The sequence below is a fragment of the Sturnus vulgaris genome, chromosome 6 (assembly GCF_052056855.1).
Source record: "Sturnus vulgaris isolate bStuVul1 chromosome 6, bStuVul1.hap1, whole genome shotgun sequence".
Classification (NCBI taxonomy): Eukaryota; Metazoa; Chordata; class Aves; order Passeriformes; family Sturnidae; genus Sturnus; species Sturnus vulgaris.
In genome coordinates this window covers 33,272,163-33,288,968 of record NC_142248.1, presented here as the reverse complement: position 1 = coordinate 33,288,968, position 16,806 = coordinate 33,272,163, and the positions used below count along the sequence as shown (strand labels likewise).

The 16,806-nt window shown below is 41.0% G+C and overlaps 1 protein-coding gene across 7 annotated transcripts in view; it reads right to left on the bottom strand.

The window, feature by feature from the left end:
- The window catches only part of UNC79 (unc-79 subunit of NALCN channel complex), a 106,729-nt gene extending 93,453 nt beyond the window's left edge, over nucleotides 1-13,276 (bottom strand). For 4 of the 7 annotated variants that reach the window (XM_014884499.2, XM_014884503.2, XM_088166172.1 and 1 more), the window contains exons 1-3: nucleotides 13,210-13,268; nucleotides 8,014-8,134; nucleotides 2,166-2,470 (exon numbers count right to left, since the gene is read on the bottom strand). In XM_014884499.2, coding sequence (XP_014739985.2) covers nucleotides 2,166-2,470; nucleotides 8,014-8,134; nucleotides 13,210-13,231 — 448 coding nt within the window. In that variant the 5' untranslated portion in view covers nucleotides 13,232-13,268. Of the gene's footprint in view, nucleotides 1-2,165; nucleotides 2,471-8,013; nucleotides 8,135-11,169; nucleotides 12,479-13,209 lie in introns of those variants that run through there. The other 3 variants (XR_015804218.1, XM_014884501.2, XM_014884496.2) reach the window with 3 other exon arrangements.
- Between the last annotated feature and the right edge of the window lie 3,530 nt (nucleotides 13,277-16,806).

The following is a 16,806-nucleotide window of genomic DNA, read 5'->3' as shown; positions in this document are numbered from 1 at the left end:
CAATTACTAAGCTGAGGAAGAAATAAATAACAGGTTGTATGGCAAAATTTAATTCTCCACACACAAAACCATACAAAATAGCAAGTGATCTCCTCTCGCCCCAAGCATGAGTCAACCAAATTATTCCTGGCACATATTTATCTAAAATATTCTTAAAAACCTGCAAGACAGTTCACTCCTCCTGTCAATTCATCCTAATGCTTCATCATCTTTATCATGTAAAGATCTTTTTAATAAAAAAATGTCCATTGCTGCTATTTAAGTGTATAACTTCTTATCCTGATCAACTATAACCAAAAATAGATTGGTTTAGTTTATTTCTCCTCACAGCAACCTTTACATATTTTCATATGATAATCACATCCCACTTCCATTTTTGTCTAAGCTAGATAAACCATTTTTTTTCCTGGTTTTCTCTCACTGTTCGCATTTTCTAAATATCAAATAATTCTTGTTTTTTTCTGGACTCTTCACAAATAATACACGTTTTTTTTGAAGCTAGATGGACAAAGCTGAAAATTTTACTCCAGCTGAGGCTTTGCTAGGGCTGTTAGAATAATAAACATAATGCTTTGGGTGTCTCATACATTAAAAAATGTTTACACATTGCTAGAATAATATTTGTATCTTAGTGATTTATGGTCTTCTCTGATCTCCTGTTAACACCCAGAGCTCTCTGCAGCACAGCTTCCAAGCTAGTATTGCCTCTATTTCCTTTAAATTCTCTCTTAAACACAGTATTTGACATTTCTCCTTTGGAGATGCTTCAAAACAGAATGCAACTTGCCACAATTACTTGAATCATGTATCTTTCACACAAAGCACATGCTAGCAACCATCTTGGTAACACTTTTAAATCCAAATTCTATCAGCTAAGTAAAATATTTAAATATTTAGTAAGACTAGACCCAGCACAGACTCCTGTAAGATTTCCTACTGGTATAACCCTCCAGCTGCCAAGCCACTGGTAATGACTCCCCTGAGTACTTTTCTTACTCAAGTGGGGACCATGTCCCAGGATTGCCTATTAGGATGGAAAATGACACAGCAGCAAAAATGTGACAAGGGACAGGAAAACTACACAAGGAGAGCCACTGTGCTGCTATTAAAAAAAATATGTTTGCCCAATGTTATTTGTTCTTTACAGGTCTCCATTGATTGTTAATTATCACGTTATCTATTTAGGAAAAGACTTTCTTGATAATTAACTCCACCATTTCTAAGAACTGAAGTAAACAAGTCTGTATCTTGCTATGGGCCCTGCTTTTGCAAAATTATACCATTTCCTAGTGCAGCAGCCTTGGATTCAAACATACTGCTACCAGCTCAAAAGGAATTCAGCACTTAAAATAAACAACTTTCCTCCTGAAGAATTTCAGCAGCATTATGAGATAGACAACCATCTTCCTCTAATGAACTATATAAGTAATACATCATGATTCCATAGTGGAAATTAATATTGGCTAATACATAAGGAGAATACTGGACTACTGAATCCCAGTATGGAAAGGCAAACAGATTAACAAGCCAGACAGATGCAGAGCAACTTAAGGAAAACAATACAAACACAATACAGCCACAAAAACTGCTTGCAGCTAATTTAAAACATAAGAGAATATTATTTTTCTCTGAATCAGACAGAGATGCTGCTGTCTTTTTTACACGGTATTTTAAAGCCATCTCAAAGCACAATTACTGTGTTTTTTTCCTTCAATTAGATATATATTGTATTCTGTGTAGAGATGGACCTTCACCAGAACACTCAATCTGTGTATTTGTTATAGGCCAGATACATATCAGCAAGCTTTTTGTGTATTTTTAAGATATCCACCCCAAAAAGACAGTCTGAAGTTATCCCACCAGATTCAAGTTAAAAATCTGGGTATTTTTACACCCATCTGTCTAATTTTTGTTACATACCATTGTATTTTAGTTACATACCATCAGCACATCACTAAAAATCAGACAACCTCAGAATTCAAACCCAGATCCACATTTAGCAAGAAACATCCTTTATTTAAGAAAGTCAGACAGAACACTTGGATATAAATGCATCCCAGGAGATTTGACATCCAGATCCAGGTCAGTTTAGGCCCATCTCTTCTACTGGATATATGCACCACTCATGGATTCACAGCACTGGAATCACTCAGGGGCCTGCTTACCATGTTGCCCATGTTGTAGCAAGGGAACTAGATCCAGTAGTGTCACCAGTGTCACGTAAAGTCCTTGATAGTCCAAAGATGGGTAGTCTGATAACTGAGCATCACGACTTTGCTGGCCACGTTCAGATGGAGCATCTCGCAGGACGCTGTAAAGGAGGGAGCGAGTAACAGTAGGGTTGATGGAACTGACCTGTGGTCTTAGAGATGGGGTGAGTGGGAATGGCACAGGAAAAAGACACATGGTCATGGGCACTGTCAAATTGGAGGCATCTTGATTCTCCTTCTTCCCTGTGCGGGACAAAATGCTGTTGGGGGGACAAAGAAAAAAAAGAGACAACAAAGACACAAAGAACAGCACATTACATTGAAATGACACTATAAAACAAATAATAAAAGACCAGATACATCCCACATAAGATGCAATCACTACCCAAACCAGCATGTCTACAAATCTAGCAACCATTTAATTCCATGCTTCAAGATAAGAGAATTAAAAATTGACATCTAGGAAAATTTCATTGCATCTCATGTGTTATCTGGTTCATAAGGAGCAAAAATATAAAAATGCATGTTTCAGTGCCCTACCCATGTTTCACAGTTAAGAAAAATTCTAAGAATTAAAAGTGTTTAACTGTCAAAACAGGCTGGTATTTTGCTCTGAGATTCTAAGGATTTTGAGAGATTTCTTTTTTTCCCCCCTATAATCTTTTGAGCCAACTGACTGAAAACATGCAAAATATAGGTGTGGCACTTGCAGAAACATGTTTTAGCAAAGAATAAACATGTGCGTTTGTTAAGATAGTCTTAAAAATCACATGTTTATTGCATTAAAATAATGTCTGTATGTATTTTATGATACTGTTTCATGACCACTCACTCAGTATCATTTGAGATAATGAAGTTTAAACAGGCACATGGATTTAGAAATAATATAATATTTCTAAAATGTTAACTAAACTACATTTGGAAAAGTCATAAAATAATATATAGTAGATGGTCTTTAGCATATGTTTGTGAGCTAATGATAATGGTTGTTTATGTGTGTTTTTAATTTTGCCCATGTTTAGGGAGGAAACATTTTGCTTTATGAATACAAACACTCCTTGGGTAAATATTTACCTTCAAAAATCTAAGGGCTAAGCAAGCAAGACCAATTATGTAACTGCAGATCAGACAGTATGTTACCATACACTCCTGCTGTTACTTACGTTATTATTCAACAAAACTCACTATAAACTAAAGGAGAGATAATTTCAAAAAATAAAAAGAATTTAGTGGGAATCAAAATAGAGGCTATACGTCAACCAGCTTGTTATGTAGTTTTAAAACATGGTTGTAAACATGGTAATCTAATTTATTTTTAAAAATAAACCCCACTATTTTAAATAGAAATAAATTGTCACTTAAGCAGTGTTATATTTTAGTTATCAAGCAATTATAGGGTTAGTTCATAATCTCCATATGTGCCTATAAAATGTAATACACCTCTTAAATATATTAACCCACACACAATGCTTTTTTTTTTCCTTTTTACAGCAACTTTTGAACCTCTCAGTCATTGGGATTTCCAAAAGCAGTTGCTGTTGGTTTAACTCTGTTCCCACAGTCAGTTATAAAACTTACTAAAGACAAGACAATAACTAAGATTTCCACTGACTCGTGTAGAGCAGAATTATATCAAGAGAGAGCACTTCTGGAAACCTCTCTTCTCTTTAACAGTACAGAAATCCCTACCATATAATCACCTCAGCAAATCTTACCTCCAAGTCAATTCAACAATTTACACAAGTAAGCCAAACTCTTGCTAAGGTGCTTATAAGAGAAGGTGTCATTCATTTGCCATATATAAAAACAGTTTTACAAAAACAGTTCATTGCCAAGTGGCTACTATCACATGGTTACTTGGCTACTATTACATCACCCTTGCAGTCAGAGATGATAGACACAGTCTGTCTTATAAAACTATCTTTTTTTTCTTTTTTAATATGCCTCACATATTTGGCAGATTATTTTGGTTTCTGTTACCCAATGTCCAGTAAAAGAAACATGATCACTGTCACGGTGGTGTTTATGAAATTGTATCAGAACATCACCTAAGATCTAGTATGACTTTAAAAATTAATTATCAGAGTGCTGATTCCTTTTAATTTGCTTGATGTTCATTTGCCGTATTTTGTAGCTTATTTTTAAAGACTGAAGGTACTACACTATATTCTTTTCTTGTCTACCAACAGATAATACCAATTACCCATCTCTTTACTTGCCAAAACATCACTCCAAGTGTACTTATTTCCAGAAAGGATATTAATCCTTTCTTTTTACACTGAGCTACAGACACATCTCTGGATTAAATGCCAAAGCATACTTATTGTATCCTCATCAGGACAACCTTTTGTTTAACAGTAATAAGACTAGATCTAAATTCCAGCTGGAATCACATAAATTTATTAAAATACAAATTTAAAAACCACAAAAATTTATATCCAAGTTTTTGTCTGACCTGTATTTTTAAAAGGCAATAAACAGAGGAGTCAAATCTGAAAATCTAGGAAGTCCCTTAGGACAGAGATAGAAGGACTGCAATTTGCTTCTGGTTCAATTCAAACCAAGTACTGAGAATTTGGAGTATCTGCAAATCGTAACTCCATACTGAACTTACTCCATACTGAACTTGCTCTGCAATAAGGGGCAAAGCTACCAAGACTTGTTTCAAGATGTGTATATCTTTGCTGCAAATCTATCCCAAAATTACTGCCTTCTTAGAAAGATTTCCTAAAATGCCTACAAGTGAAATTACATCTCACCAAGGCAGCAAAACAGGCTTGACCATTAATTAGCCACCAAGGCATTTATAACTATGCCTCACATAAAGTATTTTACTTAGAAATACATATGGAGAATTTTCTTCTGTAAAATGTGAAAGAATAAGCTTTTCTGTGAGATGCTTATTAAGTCTTAGATCATTCCTCAAATGAGGGAGAAATCACTGAAAATGAGTAGGGCATGAAACAAATTCATGCTGTAATGTAAAGAAATGCTTTTCCCAAAGAGAAAATTAAAGGAGAACTAAATGAATCAATGTGCTATGCATTGTGTATGGTGATTTTATGTGATGTTTGTTATAGAAATAAGGAATTTATTTTTTTCAGTCATTCCACATCTGTTCCCCCCCACCCCTGAACTTGTAATTTATGGAGGCTGCATACAGAGCAAAGGAGCAAATTAATCTCTTGTGCAATCCATCTTTAGCCAGCAAAATGACACCACACATGAATGTGATTCAAAACAGTGGGCACATCCCACTGAAAAGAACACAGTCAGCGTGTCCATAACACAGAAAGGTAAAAGCGTAATAAACAGTAAAATCTACTTCTGTAAAACCCAATCATTATGTGGAATTTCTCTGACTATTCCTCCATTATTTCTATGATTATACATGTTCAACAAGAACTGTTTGTCCCTAACAGCCCAAATTCATTGCATATGCTCTGTGTTAAGCTAGAAAGATTATTCTCCACCATGTACTTCTATCATTGATGTTAAACCTTGTACAATGGAGTCTCAGTGTAGGAGGCAGAAAGGAGACTCAGCATGCAAAATATTCAAAGAAATTTTTGTACACACTCTTCAGAGAGGTTCTTAACCAGTCTGCTTAGTTTTAGGGTAAATCTTGCAGAGATCTGCACACAGTAGGTGGGAGTTTCCTTCTTTCCATCTGCCACACTAAATACAGGGTGTGTTGTTTTGCTTTTTTATCCATCTTCTTTCTTAGTATCAGAAAGTGTATAAACTTATACTGATTCAACCATAGCACTCAGCCTTCGACCCACAATTCAAACTCCCCAGTTACAGGGGTTTAGAATGTGAATTTGACCTTGCTGAGTATCAGAACTCAGTTCATTTAAATTTAGATCCAAGTCCTGGCAACAATTTCTCATACCCTTTTAGTTCTGAGGCTGATCAGATCCCAGATCATGAAGGACAAAGCCATTTGTGTAGATCTGTGTATCAGATATGAGTATCACTTCTGCCCCATGGGGTTCAGCATTATCAACAAGAGGATTTTGGTTCAGTCCCATTCTGAACATGAAATAAAGCAAATGCAGCTGCTTGACTGTGTAATTGCTGCCCTGATTTCTGATCTGCTCTCATAGTTGCTAAGTGCAAAGCTTTTTCAGTAAGCCCAGGAACATCACTGCTCCTGGAGTGTGAAGAATTTATCAACAGGACAGGTCAGCTGTACTGTTTAGAAAGAAGAAGATCACAGAGTGGTATAAAGATGTTTCCTTAAGCAGCACATTCTAAATGTGCTTGTTGGTTTCACATAAACCCAGAGAGCTTCTGACCAAAAAGAAACATATCTCATTATTGCACTTGGTAGTTACAGCTTGAAGAGAACACATTCAGAATCTAGTCCAACTTTCTTGCTTTAACAGCTTAAAGGCTCACAGTACTTAAGCAAAAGCTATCTTGTCATAAATAATATTAGTTAAATGCAATTTAAGTGTGTGTTGTACCAACAGTCCATCATAACAGCCTGATGTGGGAACCGAGACACATTTCAGATTCAGTGATTCTTTGAACACTTTTTCCCACTGCTCAATACAATGAGACAAAATTTAATTTATTAACCTTCAAACATAAAGGCCTACTGGCTGTTGTAAGTTTCTTCAACAGTTTAAATGAGGAGGGAAATAAACAGTTCTGCTCTTGAAATTTTCAAAAGTAAACAGGAGGTTTCAAGTTTGCTGTGAACAGGTGTTCCACTAAATAGTATTTCTGCCTATGTGTCTCTCCTTTTAAACAGGATCAAGAAATATTTGATGTATCCCAGCTCTTCGAATATTAGAATGAACTCATTCTCTCAAGTTTAAATTCTTGCTTCTCAACCTGTATACATCATAGGAGTATATGTACAAATATATGGGTACATTGTATTTTGTTAATGTTTCCTCCTCAAATGAGGCAAATAGCATTTTTTTCCAAACTACCCTCTGACATCAGGGACAATCTTTCCAGGTATAAATAAGGAAGCTATGCATAGAAATGCAATTTGAACTGCATTTTTCTGGACGTGAAAACTAATGCCAGCCAAAACCAGCAGATAAAAATCCCCTCTTCATGGTCAAAAGCCATTTTAAAAACAATTTGGAAATATGAATCCACTAGGCAGCACTGTGAAACGTACGCTATTCCTAAAAAAGCCTCACATTTTTTCCTATTTTTTTTTAGAAGGACAAGAGGTAGTATTTCCTATTCATAATGCATTCTGTATTCATGTGGTATTTAGTAATATATATTATTACTAAACATTAGACTAAGTCAAAAACACTGGATCAGAACAATCCTGATGTGTTGTTGCCATCCAAATCCAGATCTGTACATAAATTTTGTGTTTACTCCTGTTGTTCTAAGGGACTGAACCAGAACCCAGAACAGCTGAACTATGGCAAGCTCTGCTTGCTTGTCTGCCCTGTCACTCTGGGATTCTGAGGCACCAGGACTGTCAAGGAGGTCATGATTATACACATCTAAAACTCTGTAGGTCACAAACTCCTTCCTTCACAAGTTCAGCATGTTTGTGCGTTCAGCTAAGTCTTAGGACCAAGCAAATGCATAATCAACCAAGTTTATTCTAGAATCAGCCACTCAGTAAGGGGGCTTAACTGGGCAAATTGGGCAACAGCCACTGAAGAGATTTGTTCATACCATGTTTTTCTTAAATTATGCTCTGACTCTTTTTGGCTGACCATTGACCCATTAAATCTGGCAACCAATTCAAAGCCAATCAATATCCCTTACAACTCTTTAGCTCTTTTTTTCTTCAAGAGCATTAGTCAAAACTTACCTCAATAACGTCTGAGAAAAGTATTTCAGAGTATTTGCAATGTCAGTTCCAGAGGGCACAGGGTATATATTGTGGAGAACCCGATTGTGGTATTCTTGAAGGTAACGGATTTTGGAAGCAACTACATAAAAGACAAAAAGACAAACACAAAAACTTTCATTTAGGCTTTTTTGCAGACGGAGTCGTGTCTGTTTCTTCCATTTCTCTTTTTTTTTTTAATCTAAGTATTAAACTCAACAAACAGAAAAATCTCTGTTCCTTCTGTTCTGACTGAATAACTTGTAAAAGAGTGCCAGGGAGAACACATGGAAGTGAATATCTGTATTAGGCAAACTTAGTGCTAGCAAATTAAAAAATATATTTTATCACTCTGCACTTCTTCCATGTCTCCAAGCATCTCAAGATTCATTTATAATGAATGAGTCATTGGATCACAGGAGGTTCATGTGAGATAGATAAGTATTTCTACAGCCAAAGCAGAGATAGAAGACAGAGAGACCTTGTGTGATTTACTGTGATCCATACATTTACTTCATGCAATGAACTAAAGATATGAAAAGATATTCAAAGAGCAAAGTGTCTGTTGTTTATTTGTCTTAGGAAGTGTGATCAAGCAGCTAAGGGGATTTCAAAGAGCAGTAGGAGGTGCACACCTTCACTGAAACCAAGTTTTGTTGTATTACAAGAAACAGTGGGTTTATTTTCTAATAGGAATCCTTGATCAGTATTGGGAAGAAAAGTGATTACTTCCCCTAGTTGCATTGGCTATACAGCACAAGACAGCCTCATGTAGAGACACCTACACACACAAAACTCCTCTTGCTCCACTCAGATTAATCAAGTCTGCTGAGAGAAAGTGCATTGGCTGGGGCAGAGGGCTGCACTGCAGACATGAAAGCTGCACAAAAGCACAGCTGCCTGGGAGCCCTTCATGATGTTAAAAGTGCACCAAGGCTGTAACAAGCAGTTAAAAAGGGAGATGCTTCTGAATTCTTTCAGCCCTTAAGCATATGGATTATAACAGTCTTTCACTAGACCAATATATACCTTGCTCCCCTACAGGGCTCCTTCAGTGTGGAAGATAAATCATGCTTCCTAAACAAGCAATTAGTCAACACTTTGTTTTATTCTCATGATCATATGGCATTTATTAAGGAATAAATATCATTAAGTCCTTCACTGAACAGAAAGGTACTAACTACCTGGGAGAAATCACTATGCATCTCACTGCTGAGACAGCTGAACAGTTCATTAATTTCCTGATTTTTTTTTTTTTCTGTGCCACTGTCAAGTTGAATGAGAAGGGGTGACATTGTATCCATATTGTAGAGAAAGACTGATGGGCAGACACGGAAAGAAAAGAGTCTGTAAATACTGTTGGAGGCTCAGCTTGGGATACTGAGAGCCATTTTGCCAGTATAGGTAACAGTACACACTGGACTTTCACATCCACAAAACAAAATATTCCCTGGGTGGTCGGCCATACAAGAAATGAAGTTTGACAATCTTAAGTCAATTATCCATAAAATGAGGAACAGTCAAATAATCATCAAATGCAGAATACTGTTTTCTTGAATGCATGACAAGAAATCCAGTCTTGCAGCACCCAACCAAGGTCATTCTATAACTTATTTCCTGCTGTAAGGACAGCACTCCCCAGTTCCTGCAGCAAGCGAAACAGCTACAGACAAAAGTGTCCCTCAGGTAATAACCTGACTTCATCACAAGGAGAAAATCCATCACGTCACTGAAGGGCTGGGGTCTAATAAGCAAAAATGCAACCATGGACACTGTCTAATGCATAAGCATCTTTATCTATATTTCCTCATCTTTTAGTATTTTACTTCACACATTTATTTTAAGCTGACATTAATGAATAACTAAAAACCAATCACAACTTTATCCCTTCCCCTCAAACAATTGAAAACAGAAGTTTTGTCACACGGACTCAGATCTCCTCGGGATAGGTGGGAGCAAGACCAGAGCCTTTCAGGGCACCACACAGGTCTGTGGCACACGAACTGTGCTGTGCAGGAGTTATCCTGTGTGACAGCAGCCATAACTGGCTTATGTTTATTTTCTAGCCATAACTGACTAGTTTATTTTCTAGATTAAGAAAGCAATTACTTCATAAATGTATTTTGTGATGTTACTTTCTCTTGTCAGGGGAAAAAAAAAGTATGTAACCAAGTATATTTGTAAAAGACACAGACTATGCAAGACAGTACCCAACTAAGAACAATTCACAGCAAGGTGCACAGATTACTGTGGCTGCCATGATCTACTGTCAGATATCTGAAAATTAAATGGAGTAACAAAATGCCAAAGATTATTACAGAATTCAGATCTAGATGTATTTCAGAGAGCTGTGTGCCTCCCTACAGCTACTAACTTTCAATAAAGAGCATAGGGTATCTAGAAGCATTTAAAATAATTTTTTGTAATAAAGATGGAAATCCATTTATTTCTATTAATTTGCATTGCTGTGCAATTGTGTCAAGCCAAATATCAAAAGAGAAAACTTATATATAAAGCCTAAATATAAACATTAGCTTTAGGCTAAAGGTTTCAGCCTCACTTCTCAGTTATATTTCCCAAAACTTTGTCCATTTCAGCACAACCTGCCAGAACACAAAGAAACTTCTGAAGGAAAGCCCCAGAGCAAAAACTTTGCCAGCCTTTACGTGACAGCAAGTGTGTGAATGACCCAATTTTCTGAGTTTCTCAATACTCAGAGACACACTTCAAAAAGTGATGTCACCCTGTCATAGGGTCATCACAGAAAACAAATATGTATCTCTCCAGCACCTACACAGACCTCACTAAACTCATCAGTCCCATGTAAGCACTGACTGAACCAAGAGGGAAACCACTGAGTCCTCAAAGATGGCCTTGGTTGCTCCACTGTCTTGGAGGGGAACAGAGCAGGCATCAGGCATTCCCAGGACATTACTTACCACAACTAAACACCAATTACTGCTTTTTAAGGTGAAAAAGAATTAATTTTCTTTGAATACAACAGAACACCTCAGGCATGCTGCAGAGAGTCAAATAATGAAAGTCACTGTCGATATATGTGCTATGCAATACAAGATGTGTGTGGTCACAAAAAAGAGAAGCTTCTCCAGTCAACTTCCCAGACTGACACCATTTTACCTGCTGTTCACAGAACCTGCCCAAGAGTTGTGGGATTCATGTTTAGACCAGCACATCTTCTGTTCCAGTCAGTGTGATTCCTCAGTCGTAGTGTTTCACTGATGCTCTTGGTAAACTGAGATTCATTATGACTTGTAACTTGAGTCCTTCCCAAGACATTCTGGTTCTTGCCTGTCACTCAGTGAGGGCAGAAGCAACAACAGTGACAGCTGGGGTTTGAAAGTTTGACTGGTAGTGACGTATGCACACCGACACATCCTTGTCAGAGTCCATTACTCAAAAATTGCTGGTGAGGGAATCTTAAAGTTATGTAGAGACAAAGATATTTGGTAATGCCATAAGAACAAGTCAGGGAAGCAGGCTTGGTAGAAAAAATACATTCAGCAGGTTAGAATGCACAGGGTATGTCCATTAAGCAAATACTCTTCTTGGAGTATCATGGAAAGGAACATTAGAAGGCAGAAAGATCTGAAATCTAGACCCTAAGTAAGTCTTTAAATAAAGAGTAATAGGGACATGGCAGGCCTAGATGAGTGTCTTGAAAAGCACAAAGGGATGAAAAGAAAAAACAGCCAAGGATAAAATATGAAAGAGAAGCTCAAACAGAGCAGACCAAAAGCATTAGGAATGGAGGAACAGAGAAGGCAGAATAGAAAAGGAAGAAGACGCCATAGCCAGTGATGGGACAAAAAGTAGCACAAATTTTTCCACATGGCAGAGAGAAGGAAGCATAATTAACATATACGTATCGTATGAAAGAAGAAAAAATTACAGAACTCAGGTGGAAGGTGGGGAAGGCAGAAACAACAATGGTACAGATCCAAACATTGCACAATTAAGGGCTCCTGTAACAGTCAGAACACTGTGCCTCTATTTATGAGGCTAGAACTAAACCTTTACAGCAATAAATTAACATCTGCAGAATATTTTTAAAGCAAGATCATCCATCACTGTAAATAAGAGTAAGCCCTAACGGAAAAAAATACAGGTATTATTTTTGTTATTCAGCATAGGCATATATAAACACAAGGATCCTTCTCAGTGACCTGGAGGAAGAAGAGAGCAAGTCTCAGCATGTGAAGTGTCAAATCACATCACGTCATCATGACAAACATCAATCCAACCTCCTGGTCACAGACTGCCTGTTCATAACCATCAGGAAAGTAGCTTTGACATGGGTGATGAGCTCGACTACTCCATTATATTCTTTTCAGCATCCCATCAGGGCTCTTGCAGACACACCAGGTGTCATGAGCAACAACAGCGGGGAGCACTTCCACGGCCAGAGGCAGGTATCCCAACCACCATGTCATCTAACGATGCTCGGATCAGATCTAGCCAACATGGTGGTTACAACACCAAGCAGAGGCAGAGGCAGGCTGGCTGCGGCCAGGGGGATGCCGGCACCTGCGGGAGGGAACTGTGGCAGGCGGCCTGTAGGCAAGACACAAACACCAGCCTACATTCCCCCAAAAGATGAGCGGCCCGGGCAAGAACGACACGGCTTTTCTCGCTCCATCTGACTGCAAGCCCACCTGCAGGGCGGAAGGCGTGCGTCACCTCTGCTCCCGCAGGTGGCTGCATCCTTCGGGACAGGCGCAGCGCCGGCACACGGGGCAGGCTGGACCGCTCCCGCCGCGGGGCGGGGGGCCGAGCCGGCCGCCTCGATATTAACTCTCGCCCCCGATGCCTCATTTCCCCCGTCGGCGCTGCCTTTGCATAAACACACCGACACCCCAGCGGGCCGCCCGGACAGCGAGGAGCTCTCCGGGGGCTGCGGCCACCGGCACCGGCGGCGGCTCCGACAGAAAGCGCCAGAACGCCGGCAGCCCCCTCCCCCTGCACCGCCTGCCGCGGCCGCCGCAGAGCGCGGCAGGAGCGCGGGCAGCGCTGCCCCGCCGGGCCGGCGGGAGGGCGGGCGGGCGGGCGGCGGCGGGGCAGTGCCACCGGCGGGGCAGTGCCACCGGCGGGACGCGCCCCCGGCCCCGCTCCCCTCCCCTCGGACGGACCCCGGCCCGGCGCCCGCCCGGCCCCACTCACACTGCTCCGCCTTGGTGGACATGCTGCCGCCCCGCTCTGCCCCTCGGCGCCGCGGAGCGCCGGCCCCGGGCGCGGTGGAGCTGCCGGTGCCGCTGCCCGTGCGCTGCCGGTGCCGCAGGGCTGCGGGCCGGGGAGCGGCGGGCGGGCGGGACCGGGCGGGAGCGCGCTTAAAGGGGCAGCGCGCCTGGCGGCCACGGCGAGCAGCAGCCTCAGGAGGGACGGGTGGGAGATGGGACGGGGATGCGATGGGATGTGATGGGGACAGGGAGACCGGCTGGCCCCGGGGCGGTCCTGGGGCACCCGCCCCAGCGGGGCTCCGGCCCCGCCGATCCTGTCCTAACGTCGAGCTGGCGGCTCCCGAGCCGGAAGGTCCTGATAAGCGTCGGCGGTGCCCTCGGGGCTGGCGGCGCCCTCGCCCGACCCCGCGGGAGCGGCACGGAGCGGGGACAGCGGTGGTGGCACTGCCAGGAGCTGTGCCGTGGGCTCCGTGTGACCCTGGACACGGAACAGGACCACTGTTCCCTTGCGGGCTTCTCCCCTCCAGCCCTGGGCTCCAGCTGTGTACCCCAGCGGGCAGTCAGGTGCCCCTGCCCGGCTTTCCCCACCTGTTTCCACAGTGCTCCAAAGCACCGCGGGACTGCCGTGCCTTTCCCGAGGACACAAGGGCTGCGCTCAGCCCCGACTGTGTCCCTCTCCGTCACCAGATCCCAGCCATGGTGACTGCCCCAGGACGAAGGTGGCATGAAAAGTCCTTTGTCCAATTGTGGTGGGAGTACAGCAATAACCATAAAACTCATTCCCTCCAAGAGAAATTATTTCACTGCTGTGCATCCTGTCAGTTTCCCCAGCGTCCTGACTTGATCTTACCATGCCTCAGAAATTAACTATTAGCTATGAGTTTCTTTTCTGAAACTTTCCATACCAGTTTTTCAGATCCACACATCTCTGGAAAAGTTATGTGGAAGCAGCAGTATTTCATCAGCCAGGACATGGGAATCTTGATGTTTACACGCAAAAAAAAAAAATCCATTGCAACCTACTCTCCTCAAAATGCTGGGCTGTATAAGATAAGTAGGCCTGTGGCAGCCAAAGAGAACTGTGCTGGGGAGGTGGAGGAAAATAGGTATGTTTCACTATTCATCACACAGGGCAGTGCATCCAAATCACTGCTGCCCTGATTTGGGGACAATGCACATTCGGTGCCATGAACCACAATGAAGGATCAGGTGCTGTTCACTGGCATTTAACTGGTTAGCTTTTTTTCTGAAAGCAATTTTCTGAAAATACTGCATGGGCAATGTTTCTTCAACACCACTTAATTAGGTACAAAACAGAGCTCTTACTGGAGGCCATCGTTCTTTGCACACTTCCTGCTGCTTGTGAGCCATAAAGACAGAGAAAAGCCAACTTAGAACACTGTTTTCTCTTTTACATTCAAATATTTGAGAGTAAAAATTTAATTTTTTTCTTTTATTGGAAGCTTTATTTAGTGACATGCACAGAGAGGTCACGCGGTGCGACAAACCTGCTTTCCCCAACCCTATGTCTCACAACATGGAGCATAAGTGATAAAAATACAGACAAATGGCTTTCAGACTTCATTGAAATGAAATATTGAAGACAGGTTTCATCTTTGAATTTCTGTCTGTTGATGCAACAAATCAATCTGAACTGTTTTATTGCTCATTACTGAACAATGGGGAACTCTCTGCACTGAGGGGAACTGAATTTCCATAAGTATCTTTAAAATATACCAATTGTTCACATACCAGAGTGGTGAGCTTATTAAAAACACTCAGGTTGATAAAGCAGGAGTACACTGAGAAAATATTAATTCCATTTCTCATGTAAAATTTCTTCTTTGGTTTAAGTGCCTGAAAATTGCAGGTATGCCTGCATTTAGTGAACAAGGTCCTACAGAGTACAGCACGTAGTTCAGGTACATGGTACATAATTTGTTGTTTATGAGTCCTTCTGCATTGTCTAAACAATGTCTAAGCCCTAAATAAATCCTACACAAGTAGTCTGTTGTTCAGTCAAACAATTTAACAGTTGCCTAGTTTGTTAATTTAAGTATAGAAACTCACACTTTAAATTGTGAACAAATGTCATTAAGGAGCAAATATAGAAACGTGGTACTCTGGGAATTAATTTCTCAAGTCTCTGGGCTGAACCAAAGTTATAATTTCTCAGCAAGATCCTCATGAATATGCCTAACCAAATGGGTACAGTGCTCCACTGGAAACCATTTTAAGCAGCCAAGTTTTATGTCCATATGGTTTTGCCTCTGCATACACTCAGTTAAGACAACACATAAAAGCTGCAGGCATCTTAAACCCCACAAATCATTAATGAAAGAACATATTTTTAACATTAAATTAATGGGGAGTGGAAAATTTACATTTCAACTGATGAAAACCAAAATAATAAATGCTACTTTCTGAGTTCAGGAGTGGAAATTTCACAGAATTATGGAATCTTTGAGGTTGAAAAGACTCTCTGGAGCTTGTCTGCTCTAACTTCCCTGCTCAAAGCAAGGTCAGCTAGAGCAAATTGCTAAGGGTCATGTCCAGCCAGGTTTCAAATATCTGCAAGCATGAAGACCCCACAACTTCCCTAAGCAACTTGTTCAAAGCTTTGACCATCCTCACAGTAGAAAGTTTTTCTTCCGTTTAAGTGGAATTTCTTGTATTTCAGTTTGTGTCAATTGCCTGTGGTCCTGTCACTGAGCTCCACTGAGAAAACCCTTTGACTTTGGTGCTCCAGTCTCTTCAGCACTTAGCCCTTCCCTTGACTCACTCCATTATATTAATGTCTTTCCTGTACTGGTGAGTCCAGAACCAGACACAGAACTCCAGCTGGGTCTAACCAGTGCTAAGTAGAGGAGTATAAACACCTCCCTTGACCAGCTGGCCATGCTTTTCCTATTGCAGCCCAGAATCCTGAGCCACGAAGGCTCATTGCTGGCTCAGTCAACTCATTGTCTACCAGGCCCCCCGTGTCACTCTTTGCAGAGCTGCTTTTCAGCTGCTCAGCCCCAGTCTGTACTGGTGCTTAGTTATTCCCTCTGACGTGATTGACTTGGATTTGCACCTGTTGAACTTTATGACACTCATGTTGGCCCACATCTCCAAGTTCTCAAGACACATTTGAATGGCAGTACAACCATCAACTGCTGGTGTATCAACTGCTTCTCCCAATTTTTGCATCGTCTGCAGAGGATGCTCCATGATCTGGGTCACTGGCAGCAACATGAAACAGCACTGGCAACTGGTTTCCAGCTGGACTTTTTGCCCCTGACTACAACCCTTTGAGCCTGGCAGTTTGTCTGGCCACTTGTCAACTTGCCTAGTCCATATTTCATCAGTTTGTCTTTGCTGATGTAATTGATGAAAGTCTTGCTAAAGATAAACTTTCACTGCTTTCTCCTCCTACACCGAATAATTTTCTTGCAGAAGGCTATCAAGTTGGTCAGGCATGATTTTCCCTTTGCAAATGCACCCTGACTACTTCAAATAATCTTCCTGTCCTTAATGTGTTTGGAAGTGATTTACAAGATTATTTGCTCCCTTGCACCTTCAAGGTGAAGATAAATGA